At 42.1% G+C, this 17193-nt stretch overlaps 1 protein-coding gene across 4 annotated transcripts in view; it reads right to left on the bottom strand.

Moving 5' to 3' along the window:
* ZNF527 (zinc finger protein 527) overlaps nucleotides 1–17193 on the bottom strand; it is a 31904-nt gene that overhangs the window by 13359 nt on the left and 1352 nt on the right. For 2 of the 4 annotated variants that reach the window (XM_037517909.2, XM_037517910.2), the window contains exons 2-5: nucleotides 15389–15463; nucleotides 12378–12504; nucleotides 11413–11508; nucleotides 1851–5565 (exon numbers count right to left, since the gene is read on the bottom strand). In XM_037517909.2, coding sequence (XP_037373806.1) covers nucleotides 3986–5565; nucleotides 11413–11508; nucleotides 12378–12504; nucleotides 15389–15421 — 1836 coding nt within the window. In that variant the 5' untranslated portion in view covers nucleotides 15422–15463 and the 3' untranslated portion in view covers nucleotides 1851–3985. Of the gene's footprint in view, nucleotides 1–1850; nucleotides 5566–11412; nucleotides 11509–12377; nucleotides 12505–15388; nucleotides 15464–17193 lie in introns of those variants that run through there. The other 2 variants (XM_054697152.1, XM_054697151.1) reach the window with 2 other exon arrangements.

Here is a 17193-nt window from a genome sequence, read left to right as displayed (position 1 = left end):
CTGGTGATTCCTCTCACCCCCCCAACACCTCTGGCCTGCACCCCAGTTCTTGTATGCATAAATAAATAAATCTTTAGAAACTGGCATTAAAAAAATTTGGTGTTAAGTAGAAAAAATGACACTATAGCAAAATACCACTAAATTTCAAACACAATATATGACCTATTTGATGTCTGTGCTTGTGTGTACACACATTTAAACTTGCACACAAAACATACCTATGTGCATGCCTACTAGAGAGAATGGGAAAGATGGGGGAAAGAACCAACCAAGGAATATTGAATTAACCAACTTTGATAATGGACAATGACTGGAGTCCCAAAAGTACAAATGTGAGCCATACCCGTCCTGGCCTCCATCTTAACAGAAGGCAGGAAGCTAACAGCCTCAAATACCAAGAGACTCTGGAGCTGCAGTTCCCACTCTAGGACCAGGGAGAAAGGTTGGGAGCACTACTCTGGGGACCCGACCCATGGAGTAAGAGGCAGAACACTGGGGTTGGATTTACAACTCCGTCTCTGCTGGGCAGCTACTGACACTCATGCGATTCAACTTCCTGCTTGATTTCATCATTTATAACTACTCTGTTAAGGGGGCCTCCTTGGTGTTGCAGGAGTGAAAGTATTAGTACTATAAAGCTATCACCAGTCACGGTGGCATAAGTTCAATCCCCGGCTGGGGAGCTACACATGGTGCAGCAGACCTCTCCTGTCTCGCGTGCTGCTCCCCATCAGCAGTGTATTTCAATAGATCCACCTGTTCTGCTCCCCATTCTGTCTCTTGTGAAACCTCTCAGTGCCTGCACCTCTGACCTACACTGCAATTCTTCAATGCAAAAATAAATAAAATGAAAAAAAAAATTGGCCACAGAAGCTAGGCTCTGACAATTTGAGCATTGAAAGTATACACATGAGGGTCTCCCCTGGTGGTGCAGCGGTTAAGCGCTGGGCTGCGAAGCTGCCCATGGCCTCTGCAGCACCGGTTCGTTCAACGGCCGCCGACAAGGGTCCCACAAAAAAAAAAAAAAAGTATACACATGATAATGAATTGAAATGTTAACTTTTAAAAAAAACATGAATTCATGAAGCTCTGAAAATGTAATATGCAACACACACAGGCAAAGAAAATAAATGTGAATTTAGTAAGTACAAAGTATTAATACACACACAGAGACTTCCTTCCCATTACATACATCACACATAGAAGCGTGTATGTGTGTGTGTGTGTGTGTGTAGTGTGAATTAATAGATGTATTCTCTCTCCAGGTCTTTAATTAAAAGTCCACTTCAAAAAGGCCTACTGGACCTCCCTTATGGCACAGAGGTTAAACACAGCGCTATCAAGCTGTCACCAGACACTGCAGCAGGAGTTTGATCCCCGGCTGCCCAGGGAGCAACCCACATGACGCAGCAGACCTCTCCTGTCTCACCCGCTGCTCCCCTCAGCCATGTATTTCAGTAGACCTGCCTATTCTGCTCCCCACTCTGTCTGGTGAGTCCTCTTACTCCTCACACCTCCAGCCTGTACCCCAGCTCTTGTATGCATAAATAAATCCTTAAAAAATAAAAGCATACACACATACACAAAAAGGCCTTCCCTGGGTAAAGAATCTAAAACATCAACCAGGTCCCAAACTTCGTCCTCCATGTTTTTCTTCACAGAATTTATTCCTTTAAAAACAAAGATTTATTTATTTATGCATACAAGAACTGGGGTACAGGCCAGAGGTGTGGGGAGGTGAGAGGATTCACCATAGTGGGAAGCAGAACAGGCAGACTGACTGAAACACACTGCTGAGGGGAGCAGCGGGCGAGTCAGGAGAGGTCTGCTGCGCCATGTAGGTCAGCTCCCTGGCTGGCCGCCAAGGATCGGACTCATGCTGCAGAGGCTGTGGATAATCTTCACAGTGTTTGTATGTTTGCAAGTTGCTAAGTAGATCTGAGAAGTCCCTCATCACAAGGAAAAAAAACCTTTGTGACTATGTATGGGAATGGACATCAACTAGTTTTATTTTGGTGATCATTTTGCAATCTATACAAATATCAAATCATTATGTTGTACACCTGAAAACAATATGTTTTGTCTATTTCACTTCAGTGAAAAAAATCAAGTTAGTGAAAAAGTCAGATTCTTCATTAGTTTGATATTTCTGTCAAGGTTTGAAGTATTCAATTACACTAAATCTGTAGTTTAAGCTGTCTTAGTATTTTAAGAAATCTGTCTTACTATTTTAGAAAAATATTCAGTTATATATAAGGATAAACTGACTAATAAATTGACTAGTACAGTCATTGTTTTCCATGCACATATGTAAATCCTTCACTCTTTTCCAAATTCATTTCTGGTCTGTTTTTATAGAAGTTCTCCAGACAACATTCAACTGTTCCAACTGTTCAAGGTTGTTATATTTACATGTCATCAAAGTTTACCTCCCTGAGTTCACAAAGTTTACATCCACTCTGATAAAACAGGTTTTATCTACCCTCAGGTTTCTCATGGTGAACGAGCCTCTGGACTCTAAAAACTGTAAGCTCCAACTGCTTTACTTTTGCACATTACTTGGGCATAGGCCATTCTTTCTGTCTCTTCTGATTATCTCTAGCTCCAAAGAAGTTATCCATAACCCTCTTAGATCAAGTTTACAACCACCCACAAAAGATGGCCCCATTTACAACTTCCTATCATTCATATTCTACCATACAATATATTTAAACTCAAACTGAAAGCAGAAAATCACATTATTCCTTTAAGATGAAGAGCCACTAATTAAACAAAGGGGTCAATTACTCCATTATTCTCTTACCTTGCATTCTTCTTTAAATCTCTCTGTGCCCCCCCCCCCATGGCTCAGGGGGTTGAGCACAGCGCTGTGAAGCTGTTTGCAGCCTCTGCAGCACAGGTTCAATCCCAGCCGGCTGGAGAGAATCTCACATGGTGCGGCAGACCTCTCCTGTCTCGCCCACAGCTGCTCCCCTCAGCAGTGTATTTCATCAGTCTGCCTGTTCTGTTCCCCACTCTGTCTCTGGTGAATCCTCCCACCCTCCTGCGCCTCTGGCCTGTACCCCAGCTCTTGTATAAAAATAAATAAATCTTTTAAAAAATAAATAAAGCTCTATGCTTGGCCACTGCCACAAATTATTTTTTAATTCCTTATCAGAAAGCCTGTTAATGAGTTTTACCAGGTGAATTTTTTAAAGCTCCAGCCTTATTATGAACAGACTAATAAATATCAAATTAATTTTTATCAACAAATGGAACAATTTCTCAGCTTTATGGAAATTGTGCATTCAACTTTCCATACTTAAGTTTTGTTGTTGGGATAAGCATTGACATCACAGTAGCAAACATATGGTATATGAGTCAGGATTAAGTCCAAGAGGCAAAAATCCAGTTCAAATTAACTTATGCAAAAAAGGGAAATTTATTGGCTCACAAAAATGAAAAAGGATGGCATAGTCATCAGGCACGAGCAGACTAAGGAGAGCCAACAATGTCGCTGGACTTGTTTCTCCTCTCCACTATGCTCTGTGTTGGATCCTGAGGAAGCTTTCCTAATGTAATGGCAAAATAAAGGGTTACCAGTGAATTGTTAACCTTACTAAATTCTTGACACTTGTATTTCCAGAGAAAACAAGATTTGCTCTGATTACCCATAAAAACACATCCCCCCCAAGAGCTCTACAGGTCCAGAAAGGGTCATCTGCCAATCCCTTATCATCACTGGGTGGAGGAAATTAACCAGACTATGGCCAACCCACTGCTAACAGTTTCATCAGAATCATAAGCACTGAGGGTGAGCTAAGTCTCAAATAGGGCATAAAACAGATCAAAAAGTAAATGTCTATCATTCAGGCAATTTTAAGTAAGGATGCTCATGAGCTGAAGGTTTTCCCACAGGTACTAGATTCATAAAATTACTGAGCAAAGAATTCGTTGATTTTTAGTTAATAAGGACTGACTGGTGAGCAATTCTTTCTTATACTTGTTATAATGAGAGAGTTTCTCTATTGTGAATTTTCTGATGTCGCCTAAGGGCTGTGACACAGCTGAAATTATTCCCACATTCATTGCAGCTATAGGGTTTTTCTCCAGCGTGAATTCGCTGGTGCAGCCTCAGTGACAAGACCTGATGGAAGGCTTTCCCACACTCCTTACAATCATAGGGTTTCTCTCCAGTGTGAATTCTCTGATGCTGAGTAAGGTATGAACCACAACTGAAGGCTTTGCCACATTTGTTACATCCATAGGGTTTCTCTCCCGCATGGCTTCTCTTATGATGAATGAGAACTAAAGCATCACTGAAGGCTTTTCCACATTTGCTGCATTCGAAAGGTCTCTCTCCGCTGTGAATTCTATGATGTCGATTAAGTTGTGAGTCGGTCCTAAAAAACTTCCCACATTTGATGCACTCATAGGGTTTTTCCCCGGTGTGGATTCTCTGATGTTGATTTAGGTGTGAGCGATAGCCAAAGGTCTTCCCACATTCGTTACATTTAAAGGGTTTCTCTCCCGTATGAATCCTTTGATGCAAAGTTAGGGCAATGCGCCTGCTGAAGGCTTTTCCACACTGGTTACATTCATAAGGTTTCTCTCCAGTGTGAATTCGCTGATGCTGATTGAGGTGTGCGCTCTGTCTGAAAGCTTTGTTACATTCCTTACATTCATATGGTTTCTCTCCTGTGTGAATTCTCTGATGTTCCACCAGGAAGGCAAAACGACTAAAGGCCTTCCCGCAGTCACTGCACGCAAAAGGTTTCTCTCCAGTGTGGATTCTCTGGTGTTGAGCCAGGTGTGCGCTCTGCCTGAAGGCTTTGTTACAGTCCTTGCATTCATATGGTTTCTCTCCAATATGAGTCCTCTGATGTTCAGTGAGAAAGAAGCCATGGCTAAAGGCTTTTCCACAGTCATTACATGCATATAGTTTCTCCCCACTGTGAAGTCTCTGAGCTTGAGCAAAGAATGAGTAATAGCTAAAGGCATTGCCACATTGATCGTAACCATGGGCTAATTTTCCAAAATGAGTTGTTTGACGCTGATTGAGTAATGAGTGGAAGCTTAAAAGATTTGAAAAATCAGTATTTTCGTAAGATTTCTCCCTAGGAGGGAATCCTGTATCTTTACTAAGGTATGTATTCTGATTGAATTTTTCATATTCACTATGTAGCAAAGAGTCTGTCTCGGCATGTAGTCTTCTATTTTCAATTAAGACTGAATTTGGAGGGAACATTTTATCATAAATATCACATTTATGTACTTCCTCTACTGTGGGAGCTGTCTGTTGTGTTAAAATTACTGACTTGAAGAAAATGCTTCTCTCAGAATTACTACAGTCATTGTCTCTTTTCACAGAAGAGATTTCTTCAAGAGTTGTCATTTGCTTGAAATTCCTCTCCCGATTTCCCGCATGCTGATCACATACGTCCTCACATTCCTTGGCTTCACTGACCCTGGAGCATTCAAGGTCATAATTTGTAAGTCTTTCCATTATCACCCTCGGGGGTATTTCTTCTTCATCAATGTACAATTTTGGAGATAACTGTTTGATTTCATACCAAGACTCCCAATCTGAAAAATATCAAGAAAGCAAATGTCTCCTTTTGTCCTTTCCAAGGAGAAACAAAACTATAGAAGGAATGAAAAGAATTTAATTGCAGACAAAGCTAATGCCAGGAAAATAAGGAATTGAGGTCAACTGATGAGATCACAGTTTCTCTGTCTAGAGTCTTTAAAGTCTGCAAACCAACCTGCACTGGTATCCCTAAGACTAGAGTTCCATTAGGGCAAGGATTAGTGTTTTACTTCTTTTTCTTCTTACTACTGCATCCAATGCCAATGGCAGCATTTTGTTGAAAAAAATAAATGCTGAGAGAATACTCAACAACTTCTAAGATTTTATCAGGACCAGAGGAAAAACGTTTTCTTCTCAGTGTCTAGAAGAAACTTGGAGGCCAGCCTTTCTCATCAGATGCTGCCTATCAATAAACACTTGGCACTTTTAGCAGAGGATGTTGATTGCTAAGGGGTGTGGAAAAACTGTTTTTTTAGAGATGATCTCAAAAAAAAGAAAATGAGAAAGTCCTTTTCACGTCACACCACAATAATCAGCTAATATATTCAGCTATGTAGAATCTACTACTAAATGCTTGCCACTTAGCAGAAAGAAAGTCTGACACACAGGCCCAGCTTGCTCTCCAAGGAGAGAGATGAAACTTCTGCAAATAAAAATTCAATATAGCACACTGAAGGGCTGGTTAACATGATACAGATTATTTGTAGTGTCAGGAGAACAAATCAAAACTCACTAGCTAAGTTAAGAATAATTCCCAGAGAGGCTTCCCTGGTGGCGCAGAGGATAAGTCTCAGACAATGAAGCTCTCCACAGCCACTGTAGCATGAGTTCAATCCATGACCAGGGAGCTACCCACACCATGCAGCAGACCTCTCCTGTCTCACCTGCTGCTCCCCTCAGCAGTGTATTTCAGTCGAGCTGCCTGTTCTGTTCCCCACCCTCACTCCCGCACCTATGGCCTACACCCCAGCTTTTATATGCACAAATAAATAAATCTTTTTTAAAAAAGGATATTCTGGACTTAAGAAGGGGAAGAAACTTCAAAAGGGGTACTCCAGGGGAAAGTATAGAGTAGAACCTGAGGGAAATACAAAGTAGAAATAAGCATTGTGTTTGTGGAAGGCACATCCACTGTGACTAGAATAGACAGTAGTAACAGGATGACATTCAGCAAAAGAGAAAGAGAATTCATTCATATCAATAAGTGGCAGAGAAAAGGAAATTAGGGATTCAAAGTGAAAGAGAGCCAAATGGGCATCCGTGTGGCACAATGGAAACAACACAGGGCTCGGGTCAAAGGTGAGCTACTTCTGTGCCAAGCTTGTCATTCCACCTGTAACAAACTGACTAACTTGTCAGTCTCAGCTTCTTAGTAGGCAAAATGAGGTCACCTTGCAAATATGGTATAAGAATAAGAAGTGATACATTTATAACATACTTAGCAGTGAGTGTTTCATTGTAGATATTCAGGTATACTTATCATAAAATTAAACAAATTAATTTAGACTCATTAAGTCATTCTTGTGCCTGTACCACTGGTAGGCTCAGTCCAAACAGGGATTATGAAACAGGATGATGGGCAAGTGGCAAGACAAATGATGGGAGAGGTTAACCATTTGGGGGTAAAATGTATTCAGGCACCATATTAGATATTAAAGATATACAATTTCCAAATGATTATAATCTATAAACAGATGGAAGTTAGAAATTATAGTATAATCAACTTTGGGGTCCAAGTAGAAGTATAAAGTAGGCAGATTGATATGTCATAGTGGAAGAGGGGATGGTCTTACTGCACTAGGGACCTTTTCTCCCACATGCTAAACTGGTGAACAATAGACAAAGTGGCATAGATACTGATAAATTCTCTCTTGCATGAAGACCAGGAGATTCCAGTGAGAAGTCTGGAGTAAAAAGAAAGGATGTATGGGGAACTCTTAAGAAGAAGTTTGCTGCTAAAGCCCAGAAAATGTTCCAAGGACACAGAGACATTTGGATTAGACATCTTCAAAAGACTGTAGAGTTATGCAATCCAATATAGCAGTCATTAGCCATGCCTGGAAATTTAATTAAAATAAAATTTCTTTAAATTCAGTTTCTCAATTAGACCTAATCATATTTCAAGTGCTCAAGAGTTCACTGTGGCTACTACACTGAAAGCACAGATACAGATCATTTCCGTTATCACAGAATGTTCTATTAGATAGCCCTGAATAGAGATCCAAATTAATATGACAAAGATCTTATGACTGAATGAGACAAAGATAGAAAAAAAGGGACAGGGTCAGTTAGCAGTTACAGGGAGAGAGAAACTGGACCTTCCTGGTGGCACAAGGGTTTAAGACGCAACCTGTGAAGCTATCTGCAGCTTCTGCAGCATGAGTTCTATCCCCAGGCCAGCCAGGGAGCTACCCACATGGCGCAGCAGACCTCTCCTGACTCCCCCGCTGCTCCCCTCAGCAGTGTATTTCGGTCAGTCTGCCTGTTCTGCTCCCCATTCTGTCTCTGGTGAATCCTCTCACCACCCCCCCACACCTCTGGCCTGTACCCCAGCTCTTGTATGCATAAATAAATAAATCTTTAAAAATAAATAAAGGGAGAAATAGAACAGGGTTTTGAACAGGATAGTTGTCACAATTATCTTATATACCTCAGTAAACTGAGGAATATGAAAATGAAGACAGACACCTGGATTTATCACACTAGAGGTGCAGAAGCCAGACACAAGCAGTAAGATAAAGGAAAAGAATTCAAAGCAAAAGCAGTGAGTGGAGATTACAATTGGTATGTAAGCAAGTAGAAGAGAGAAGAGCATGGTCTACTGGAAATTTAAAAAGGTCCTATAAAATGTAATGAATTTGTTTCCTTTTTTCACCCCTACCCATCCCTGATATCTTATGATATTATTTCAAAGAAGACTGAAATAAAAACATAAGCTATAACTACACCAAATGAAAAAAGTATATATACTTGCTTATCCCACATTAATAGATATCAGATCAATTTCAACCAGAATTCCATGAGAATTTTATTTATGAACTTATAAAGTTATTTTTTAAATTACCCCCAAAAATGATAATATAAAATAAAATTCTGGAGAAAGAATAAGTTTCTAGAATCAGTATGATTGAGGGCCGCCCTGGTGGCACAAGGGGTTAAGATGCAGCCTATAAAGCTGTCGGCTGCCTCTGCAGCACGAATTCAATCCCCACCCAGCCAGGGAGCTACCCACATGGCTCAGCAGACCTCTCCTGTCTCACCCGCTGCTCCCCTCAGCAGTGTATTTCAGTCAGTCTGCCTTTTCTGTTCCCCACTCTGTCGCTGGTGGATCCTCTCACTCCCCGCATCTCTGGCCTGTATCCCAGCTCTTATATGCATAAATAAATAAATATTTTTTAAAAATATGATTGAGGCTTTACATTTTATACCTTCCTTCCATTAAAATTCCTATGAAAAGACTCAATGAAGGTGATCTGTCAAATTCCCTGTCATCGTGGGGATATATTAACAGAAACACATCAGAAGCACAAAGCCGCTACTGGAGGCAGAGAAGAGTGAAGAGGAGCATGAACTCCTATCCTGACCACACCTGGTAAAAGGACTCTCAAGGGGAAAACACATGGAAGCATTTCCATGTCGATCTGGATCCTTGTGGGAGCTACACCTGAGGACCAGCATTAGGGCTGCTCTATAATGGTTCTCCTGTTTTCTCTTAAATAGAAATAATATTCCAAAATGTTCAGGCAATTAAAAATGTATTAAGTAGAAAGTATATTCTCTCAAGATATTCCAAAGGTCAATAATCTTCTAGAATTTTTCTTGTGCAGAAAACCATAAAATTTGGGGTGCCTACCTGGTGGCCTAGGTAAGTCTCAGTGCTCTCACCGCTAAGGCATGAATTCAATCCCCGGCCAGGGAGCTGACCACAAGGTGCAGCAGACCTCTCCTGTCTTGCCTGCTGCTCCCCTCAGCAGTGTATTTCAGTAGATCCACCTGTTTTGTTCCCCACTCTGTCCCTGGTGAATCCTTTTACCCACCACACCTCTGGCCTACACCCCAGTTCTATGCAAAGATAAAATAAAATTTTTTTAAAAACACAAAATTTTTACATCCATACTTTTTACACCTTGCTTAAAAAAACTCTTTTTTAACTTAAAACACTGCAGATATTTTCCAAGTCATTACAAATAAAGCTACCTCATCACAGACTAGATGAACTCTAATTTAGGTAACAAGGCATCTTAATAGATTTTTTTGCACTCCTATCCTAAAAGCTGAGTGTAAAGTTGCTACAGTTCAGTTGTGTTCTCAACTTGTTGAACTCAAGTAGTCTTGGCATTTATTATTAGACACTTCAAATGTTTAATTAATTAAATGAGTTCTGAAAAGAGTTTTAATGAAAAGTTGGAAGTTTTAGAAAAACAAGTGAAAAGTGAGTTACTTTTAATTAGGTAAGGAAAAGTTACTTTTAATTAGGTAAGGAAAAGAATTATAAAACCTATTAAAAACATAAAACTATTGGGGCCTCCTGGGTGGTGCAGGGTTGAGACGCAGCCTATGAAGCGATCAGCAGCCACTGCAACACGAGTTCAATCCCTGGCCAGGGAGCAACCCACATGGTGCAGCAAACCTCTCCTGTCTCACCCGCTGCTCCCCTCAGCAGTGTATTTCAGTCAATCTGCCTGTTCTGTCCCCCACTCTGTCTCTGATGAATCCTCTCACCTCCCCCCACATACCTCTAGCCTGTACCCCTGTACCCTTGTATGCATAAATAAATAAATCTTAAAAAAAAACATAAAACTATTCAGGTTCTACACACACACTGGTTGGCAAATGTTTTTGCTTCACCTTTAAAAGAAATTACCTACTGGAATTGGTAAACAGTGCACTATGAGTATGACTTAAGTAAGAAAAACCATCCTAACTTCCAGTCAACAGATCATATTCAAATGACAGGCCTTGGCACTAAATAAAAAGACTAATGAATGTTTACTTGTATGTTATAAAGCCAAAATAGAATGTCACTTATATGTATATATTTTTTATGATTCCTCAAAACAACCTTAAAAAAAAAAAAACAATCACAGCAGAGAAAAGGTCATCTTGGTATAGGCAGAGCACAGCTATGACGAGCACTTCATAAGGCGACATGGACTACTGATCAACTAAAATCGTGACCTTGGTAAGAGAAGAGGCTGGGAAATACGTGCACGTGTGTGTCTGCACACATGTGTTGGTCTCAGGATAAAAGGGAAAAGGGTGCTAAACCCTTATTTTCTGAGAAGATTTGGGATGAAATCTAAACCTGAAAAAATAATCAAGAAATTGCTACATGATCGTATTTGTAGAAACATGAAGGAAATACCAAAAGATGCTTCAAAAGAAAAGAGAGTAGATTCCCCCGGGGGAGGAAAAACTGGAGAACAGAACATGGCAAGAGTAGGGAATTCCCTCATTCATGTTTCAGGGAATAAGCCTTGTAAAACTAATTGACTCTTTAAAAAATGTGCACGTATAACTTTGATCAGAATAAAAACTCTAAAAAAGAAATCTAGAAATGTATATATATATCTGAAGGGAAACAAGAGCTAGGAAGGACTGAGTTTCAGGACACTTTATGTATCTTATTACATATCTTATATAAGTAGAAGAATTTGAAATATTATATAAATAGTATGATGGAAATAGAGAAGGAAAAAACGGGATATAGGAAAGGTTTCCAGGGAAGTGTTGGCTGAAGTGATAAAAGGTCAGCCAGGGCAGCCCCCGGGTGCAAGGCAGCCTGCTCATGACCACGCAGGGGGCACCTTGCAAGAGTACCCTGTGCAGTTCCCCCCACTCACCTGCACAGTGACCATGTGACGTCTCTCCGTCCACCACCCAAGGTTCCTTCCCTTCCTCCAACAAGGAGATCATCTGGGGCTTAGAAATGGAGAGTCCTGTTTATAGGAGAAGGAAAATGAGAGACAGATGGATAGACAGACAGATGTACAAACCAATATGCTAAGCTGTTCCTGAACTCCAGTTCAATCTCTTAATTTGGGGCAAGAAAGGACATTTTTAGAGAAAGGGCCAGAGAATAGAATGATGCTGTCTGGAGGATGAGAAGCTTTAAGTATCATCACCTACGAACTTCCAAATGCCAATTCTCAGGCCTCAACATAAGAACTACTGAATCAGAAACCACAGAGGTTCTCAACTTTAATAGCCATCAGAATTAATTGACAGGGGGCCTCCCTGGTGGCGCAGGGGTGAAGCACAGCACTGTGAAGCTATCCACAGTCTCTGCTGCATGAGTTCGATCCCCGGCCAGCCAGGGAGCTACCCACATGGTGCAGCAGACCTCTCCTGTTTCGCCCGCTGCTCCCCTCAGCAATGTATTTCAGTAGATCCGCCTGTTCTGTTCCCCACTGTCTTTGGTGAATCCTCTCACCCCCGCACCTCTGGCCTACACCCCAGTTCTTGCATGTATAAATAAATAAATCTTAAAAAAAAAAAAAAAGAATAAATTGACAGGTTCATTAAGACCCAGACTCCTGGGCTTACTCCCAGAGTTTCTGATGCTGTAGGTCAGGAGTGAGACCCCATATTTCCAGTTTTCATGATACTGATACTGCTGTTCCAAATTATCATTTGACAACAAAAGGAACTACTCAGTTCTAATTCTATGAAACTATTTCAAATCATTTCCTGGGAACAGGAAATAGAAATTCAGCTAAGTGATTAAGATGTCCTCGACATTCCCAATGGAGGAAGCAAAAATACCCCAGAGGGAAGATTTTGGAGATGGGGGGAGAGATATCCTTACCAAGCCATACCAAGTTCCTATAGTTCTCCAACATGACATCTCTATATAAATCCTTCTGAGCTGGGTCCAGCTGTTCCCACTCCTCTTGGGAAAAATCCAAAGCCACATCCCTGAAGGTCACCAATCCCTGAAATTAAAAAATACATACTCTTGTTTGCCAAGTGTTCCCATATGGTCCTAGCAGAAAAGAGGAATTCTGTCAGAGGTCAAATCTCTACAAAAATAAGTATTGTGGAACAAGGACAGCGCAGGTTTGTCAAATGGTTTGAGAGAAAGAAGTACTAGTTACAGACATACCTCTTGAAAATATTAATTTTTGTGAATGAGAAAAGATAAAGACAGAAAAAAAATTTAGCTTACAGCTGGGATGTGAGTGTATAACATGTGAGCAAAGACTGTTTCATGCTACATAAAAGAAGTACCAAGAAATTCTTAAATGGAGAAGTCCTTTATATTCCCAAGACTGGGATAAGGACATGGGTCAGGTGGTGAAGAAAGACCTTGAATTGGGCTTTAACAAAGGGTGTAACCTGAAATTTAGGTCCTCCATATATAAGAAGAAATCTCCTGGAATGAAGTACATGTGGAGGGCCTCCCTCATGGCCTAGGAGTTGAGTCTCAGTGCTATCACCACTATAGCCTAAGTTCGATGCCCAGCCAGGGAGCTGACCCACATATGGTGCAGCAGACCTCTCCCATCTCACCCTGTCCTCCCTTCAGCAGTGTATTTCAGTAGATCTGCCTGTTCTGCTCCCCATTCTGTCTCTGGTGAATCCACTCATGCATCCCACCTACCCCACACCTCTGGTCTACACCCCAACCCCACAAGGCAACTCTATTATTCCTCCCCAATAAACTCACTCTCCTACTCCCTCATAACATATCATACATTCTGTCTCTCAAACCACAACCAACTAACTTCTCCTGCACTCACTCTGAATTCCTCATCCCCTTTTTTTAAACTCTTTTAAAAAAGACTTATTTATTTATGTGTATAAGAACTGGGGTGTAGGCCAAAGGTGCAGGGGTCGAGAGGATTCACCAGAAACAGCGTGGAGAGCAGAATAGGTGGCTCTACTGAAATACACTGCTGAGGGGAGCAGCAGAAGGGAAAAGAGAAGTCTGCTGCACCATGTCGGTCAGCTCCCTGCCAGGGCATTTGACTTTGGCAGTAGTGGTGATAGTGCTGAGACTCAACCCCTAGGCCACCAGGGAGGCCCTGAATTCCTTATCCTCTTGTCCACCATATGGACTTACTGACCAGGATCTCAACTCATAAATCCAGTTTTCCCACTGTAACTATCATTAAAACTCTGGTCATCCTCCCCAGAACAAAACATTTTGATCATATGCAACATTTCTTTTTTTTTTTTTGAAAGATTTATTTATTTATTTATTTATTTATTTATACAAGCACTGGGTACAGTCAGAGGCGCGGGAGGGTGAGAGAATTCACCAGAGCCAGAGCGGGGAGCAGAGCAGTCAGAAGGACCGAAGTACACTGCTGAGGGGAGCAGCGGGCGGCAGGAGAGGTCTGTGCGCCATGCGGGACCCTCCTCCGGTGGCCGGGGAGCAGCCGGGGATCGAACCGGCGCTGCAGAGGCTGTGGGCAGCTTCGCAAGCCAGCGTTCAACTGCTGTGCCACCGGGGAGGCCCTGCAATATTTCTTAATGTGCTAAACTGCAATGACGGAGATTAAAGGTGTTTCACACACACACACACACACACACACACACACACACTCTCTCTCTCTCTCTCTATCTGGGCTCCTACCTAAGACCAATCCTTATACTTGGACACTTTCATCTCTCTCCCTTGTAATTATCAGGGAGATGTCAGGTATTTCCCTTGTGTTACCAGTATTTTCTCACATTACTAGATTATTCCTGTAACTGTACAAACTGATACAAAATCTTCCATCTTATAAAGAGAAAGGTAAATTAATATCCTCCCAAGATATCACTCTAAGCTAGTCCTCTACTCGTCATAATACAAGTCTTTCAAACAGTTATAGACAGTAATGTCCAATAGAAATACAATGACACAGAGGTCACACGGGTGATTTAAAATATTTCAGTAGTTACATTAGAAAAGTAAATGTAGGGCCTCCCCTGGTGGTGCAGGCAGTTGAGCACAGCGCTGTGAAACTGTCTGCAGCCTCTGCAGTGTGGGTTTGATCCTGGCCAGCTGGGGAGAATCCCACATGGCGCAGCAGACCTCTCCTGTCTCGCCCGCTGCTCCCCTCAGCAGTGTGTTTCGTCCGTCTGCGTGTTCTGTTCCCCGCTCTGTCTCTGGTGATCCTCTCACCCTCCTGCGCATATGGCCTGTACCCGGTTCTTGTATTCATGAACAAATAAATCTTTAAAAAAAAAAAAAGTAAATAGAAATAAATAAAGGTAATTTAATAATATTTTTAAATTTAAATAATATAATTTATGAAAGGCTATCCTTGACGCTCTTATTCTACAGGGCACTTGGGCATCATAGTTGGTCCTTTCTTTCAGCTGGATTCATCTCCAACACAAGTCATGATCCATCTGAAGAGGAGAGTTCTGTCTCATCACACACTTGAACACAGCCATGAGGAAAAAGGATACTAAATGTCTTGTAGAAGGATTGAGAACAAAAGGTGCAGAGAAAGAAACGGAAAGAGTGCTCAGGGGACTATCTGTGACTTTGTGCTCCACAAAGTTCTGAAAAATGATACAGAATTTCTGGAAACAGGGCTGCGAGGGGTTAAGCAATGCACTATGAAGCAATCTGCAGCCTCTGCAGCACAAATTCGATCCCCGACTAGCCGGGGAGATACCCACATGGTGCAGCAGACCTCTCCTGTCTTGCCCACTGCTTTCCTCAGCAGTGTATTTCAGATCCGCCTGTTCTGCTCCCCGCTCTGTCTCTGGTGGATCTTCTCACCCCCCGCATCTCTGGCCCGTACCCCAGCTCTTATATGCATAAATAATAAATATTTAAAAAAAAAGAATTTCTGGAAATTGAAAGCATTGACTAACCTGGGACATGGCTTTACAAAGTCCAACAGCCATTCCACCTTTCTTCTTCAACGTTCTCTTTTGGAGAATAAAGTCCTGAGAAGAAAAAATTAAGAAGGAAAAAAATGGCAAACCCACTCCAGGTTGCTGAATTAAGACTCATGAAGACAGAACCATTGTCCCTCTATGGTTCCCACAAGTTCCATGTCCCCTCCAAGATGTGAGAAAAAGGTCAAAGTTGACCTTTACCCCTAAAGTCCTGACTGGTATTAAGAACATGTAGCTTGAATTCAACAAAATCTAAAGTTCAGGGCCTCCCCGGTGGCGCAGCGGGTTGAGCACTGGGCTGTGAAGCTGCCGGCAGCCTCTACAGCGCCAGTTCAATCCCCGGCCACCAGCGAGGGTCCCACATGGCACGACAGACCTCTCCTGCCGCGCCCACTGCTCCCCTAAGCAGTGCTTTTGGTCCCTCTGCCTGTCCTGCTCCCCACTCTGTCTCTGCTGAATCCTTTCACCCTCCTGAGCCTCTGGCCTGTACCCCAGCTATTGTAAAAATAAAAAATAAATCTTAAAAAAAGAATCTAAAGTTCATCCTATGGTAAATACAGCAGTTTATAATAAGGCCCCTGGCTGCCCCTTGGTGTAGCAGACCTCTCCTGTCTCACACACTGCTCCCCTCAGCAGTTTACTTCAGTAGATCTGCCTGTTCTGCTGGTAATCTGTCTCTGGTGAATCCTCTCACCTCCCGCACCTCTGGCCTATACCTCAGTCCTTGTATGCATAAATAAATAAATCTTTAAAAAAAGGTAACTCAAAGTTTTGAGAGTCAAACTGCAGTGTGACTAATAAACCAATCTTCTTTCAAGAGAACACAAAGTCTGAATAGGAAATTTTCAATATAACCTGAGGAATGAATGTTATATATTTCTCACTTTAGAGATGTCACTTTATAGATGACAACTATTACCTTTCCTACTCCACAGAAATGCAGCCAGAGGCAAATATTGCCAAATTTTAATACCAAACCAGTAACGAACTGTACAACCTGAAATAAGTTATTTGCTCTCTCAGTGCCAACATTTCTTTATTCTGAAAACAGAGATGGTTGTGTTTGACCTAGAATTTAGGATACACAACTCCTTAATTCTGGGCTACTCTGGACTAACCAATTCTAAGACAGCTATTTTCTTAGACCAGTGCAATTTGAAAATGTCCATAGGGGCCTCCCTGGTGGCACAGGGGGTAAAGATGGTGCCACCAAGCTATCTCCAGAGACTGCAGCACGAATTCAATCCCCGGCCGGCCAGGGAGGTGATCCACTTGGCGCAGCAGACCTCTCCTGTCTCGCCCACTGCTCCTCTCAGCAGTGTATTTCAATAGATCTGCCTGTTCTGTTCCCCACTCTGTCTTTGGTGAATCCTTTCACCCCCTGCACCTCTGCTTATACCCCAGTTTTTCTATGCTTAAATAAATATTTTTTTAAAAAAATAAAATGTCCATAAAAGGCTTTGCAACCTGAGAAGACAGTCAGTGAAGTCTTCTCGGCATCTTGTGGCCCTAAGCAGCATCTGCATTAAAAAAAAAAAAAAGAAGGGCCTCCCCTGGTGGTACAGGTGGTTGAGCGCTGCACTGTGAAGCTGTCCACAGTGCCTGCAGCGCCGGTTCAATCCCAGCTGGCTGGCGAGGGTCCCACACGGTGCAGCAGACTGCCCCTGTCTCGCCCGCTGCTCCCCTCAGCAGTGTATTTCGTCAGTCTGCCTGTTCTGTTCCCCGCTCTTTCTCTGGTGAATCCTCTCACCCTCCCACGCATCTGTCTGTACCCTGGA

Source organism: Talpa occidentalis, unplaced genomic scaffold, assembly GCF_014898055.3.
Source record: "Talpa occidentalis isolate TD23 unplaced genomic scaffold, MPIMG_talOcc4v2.1 talOcc4.17, whole genome shotgun sequence".
In the NCBI taxonomy this organism is placed as follows: domain Eukaryota; kingdom Metazoa; phylum Chordata; class Mammalia; order Eulipotyphla; family Talpidae; genus Talpa; species Talpa occidentalis.
This window is presented reverse-complemented; position numbering and strand designations above follow the sequence as displayed.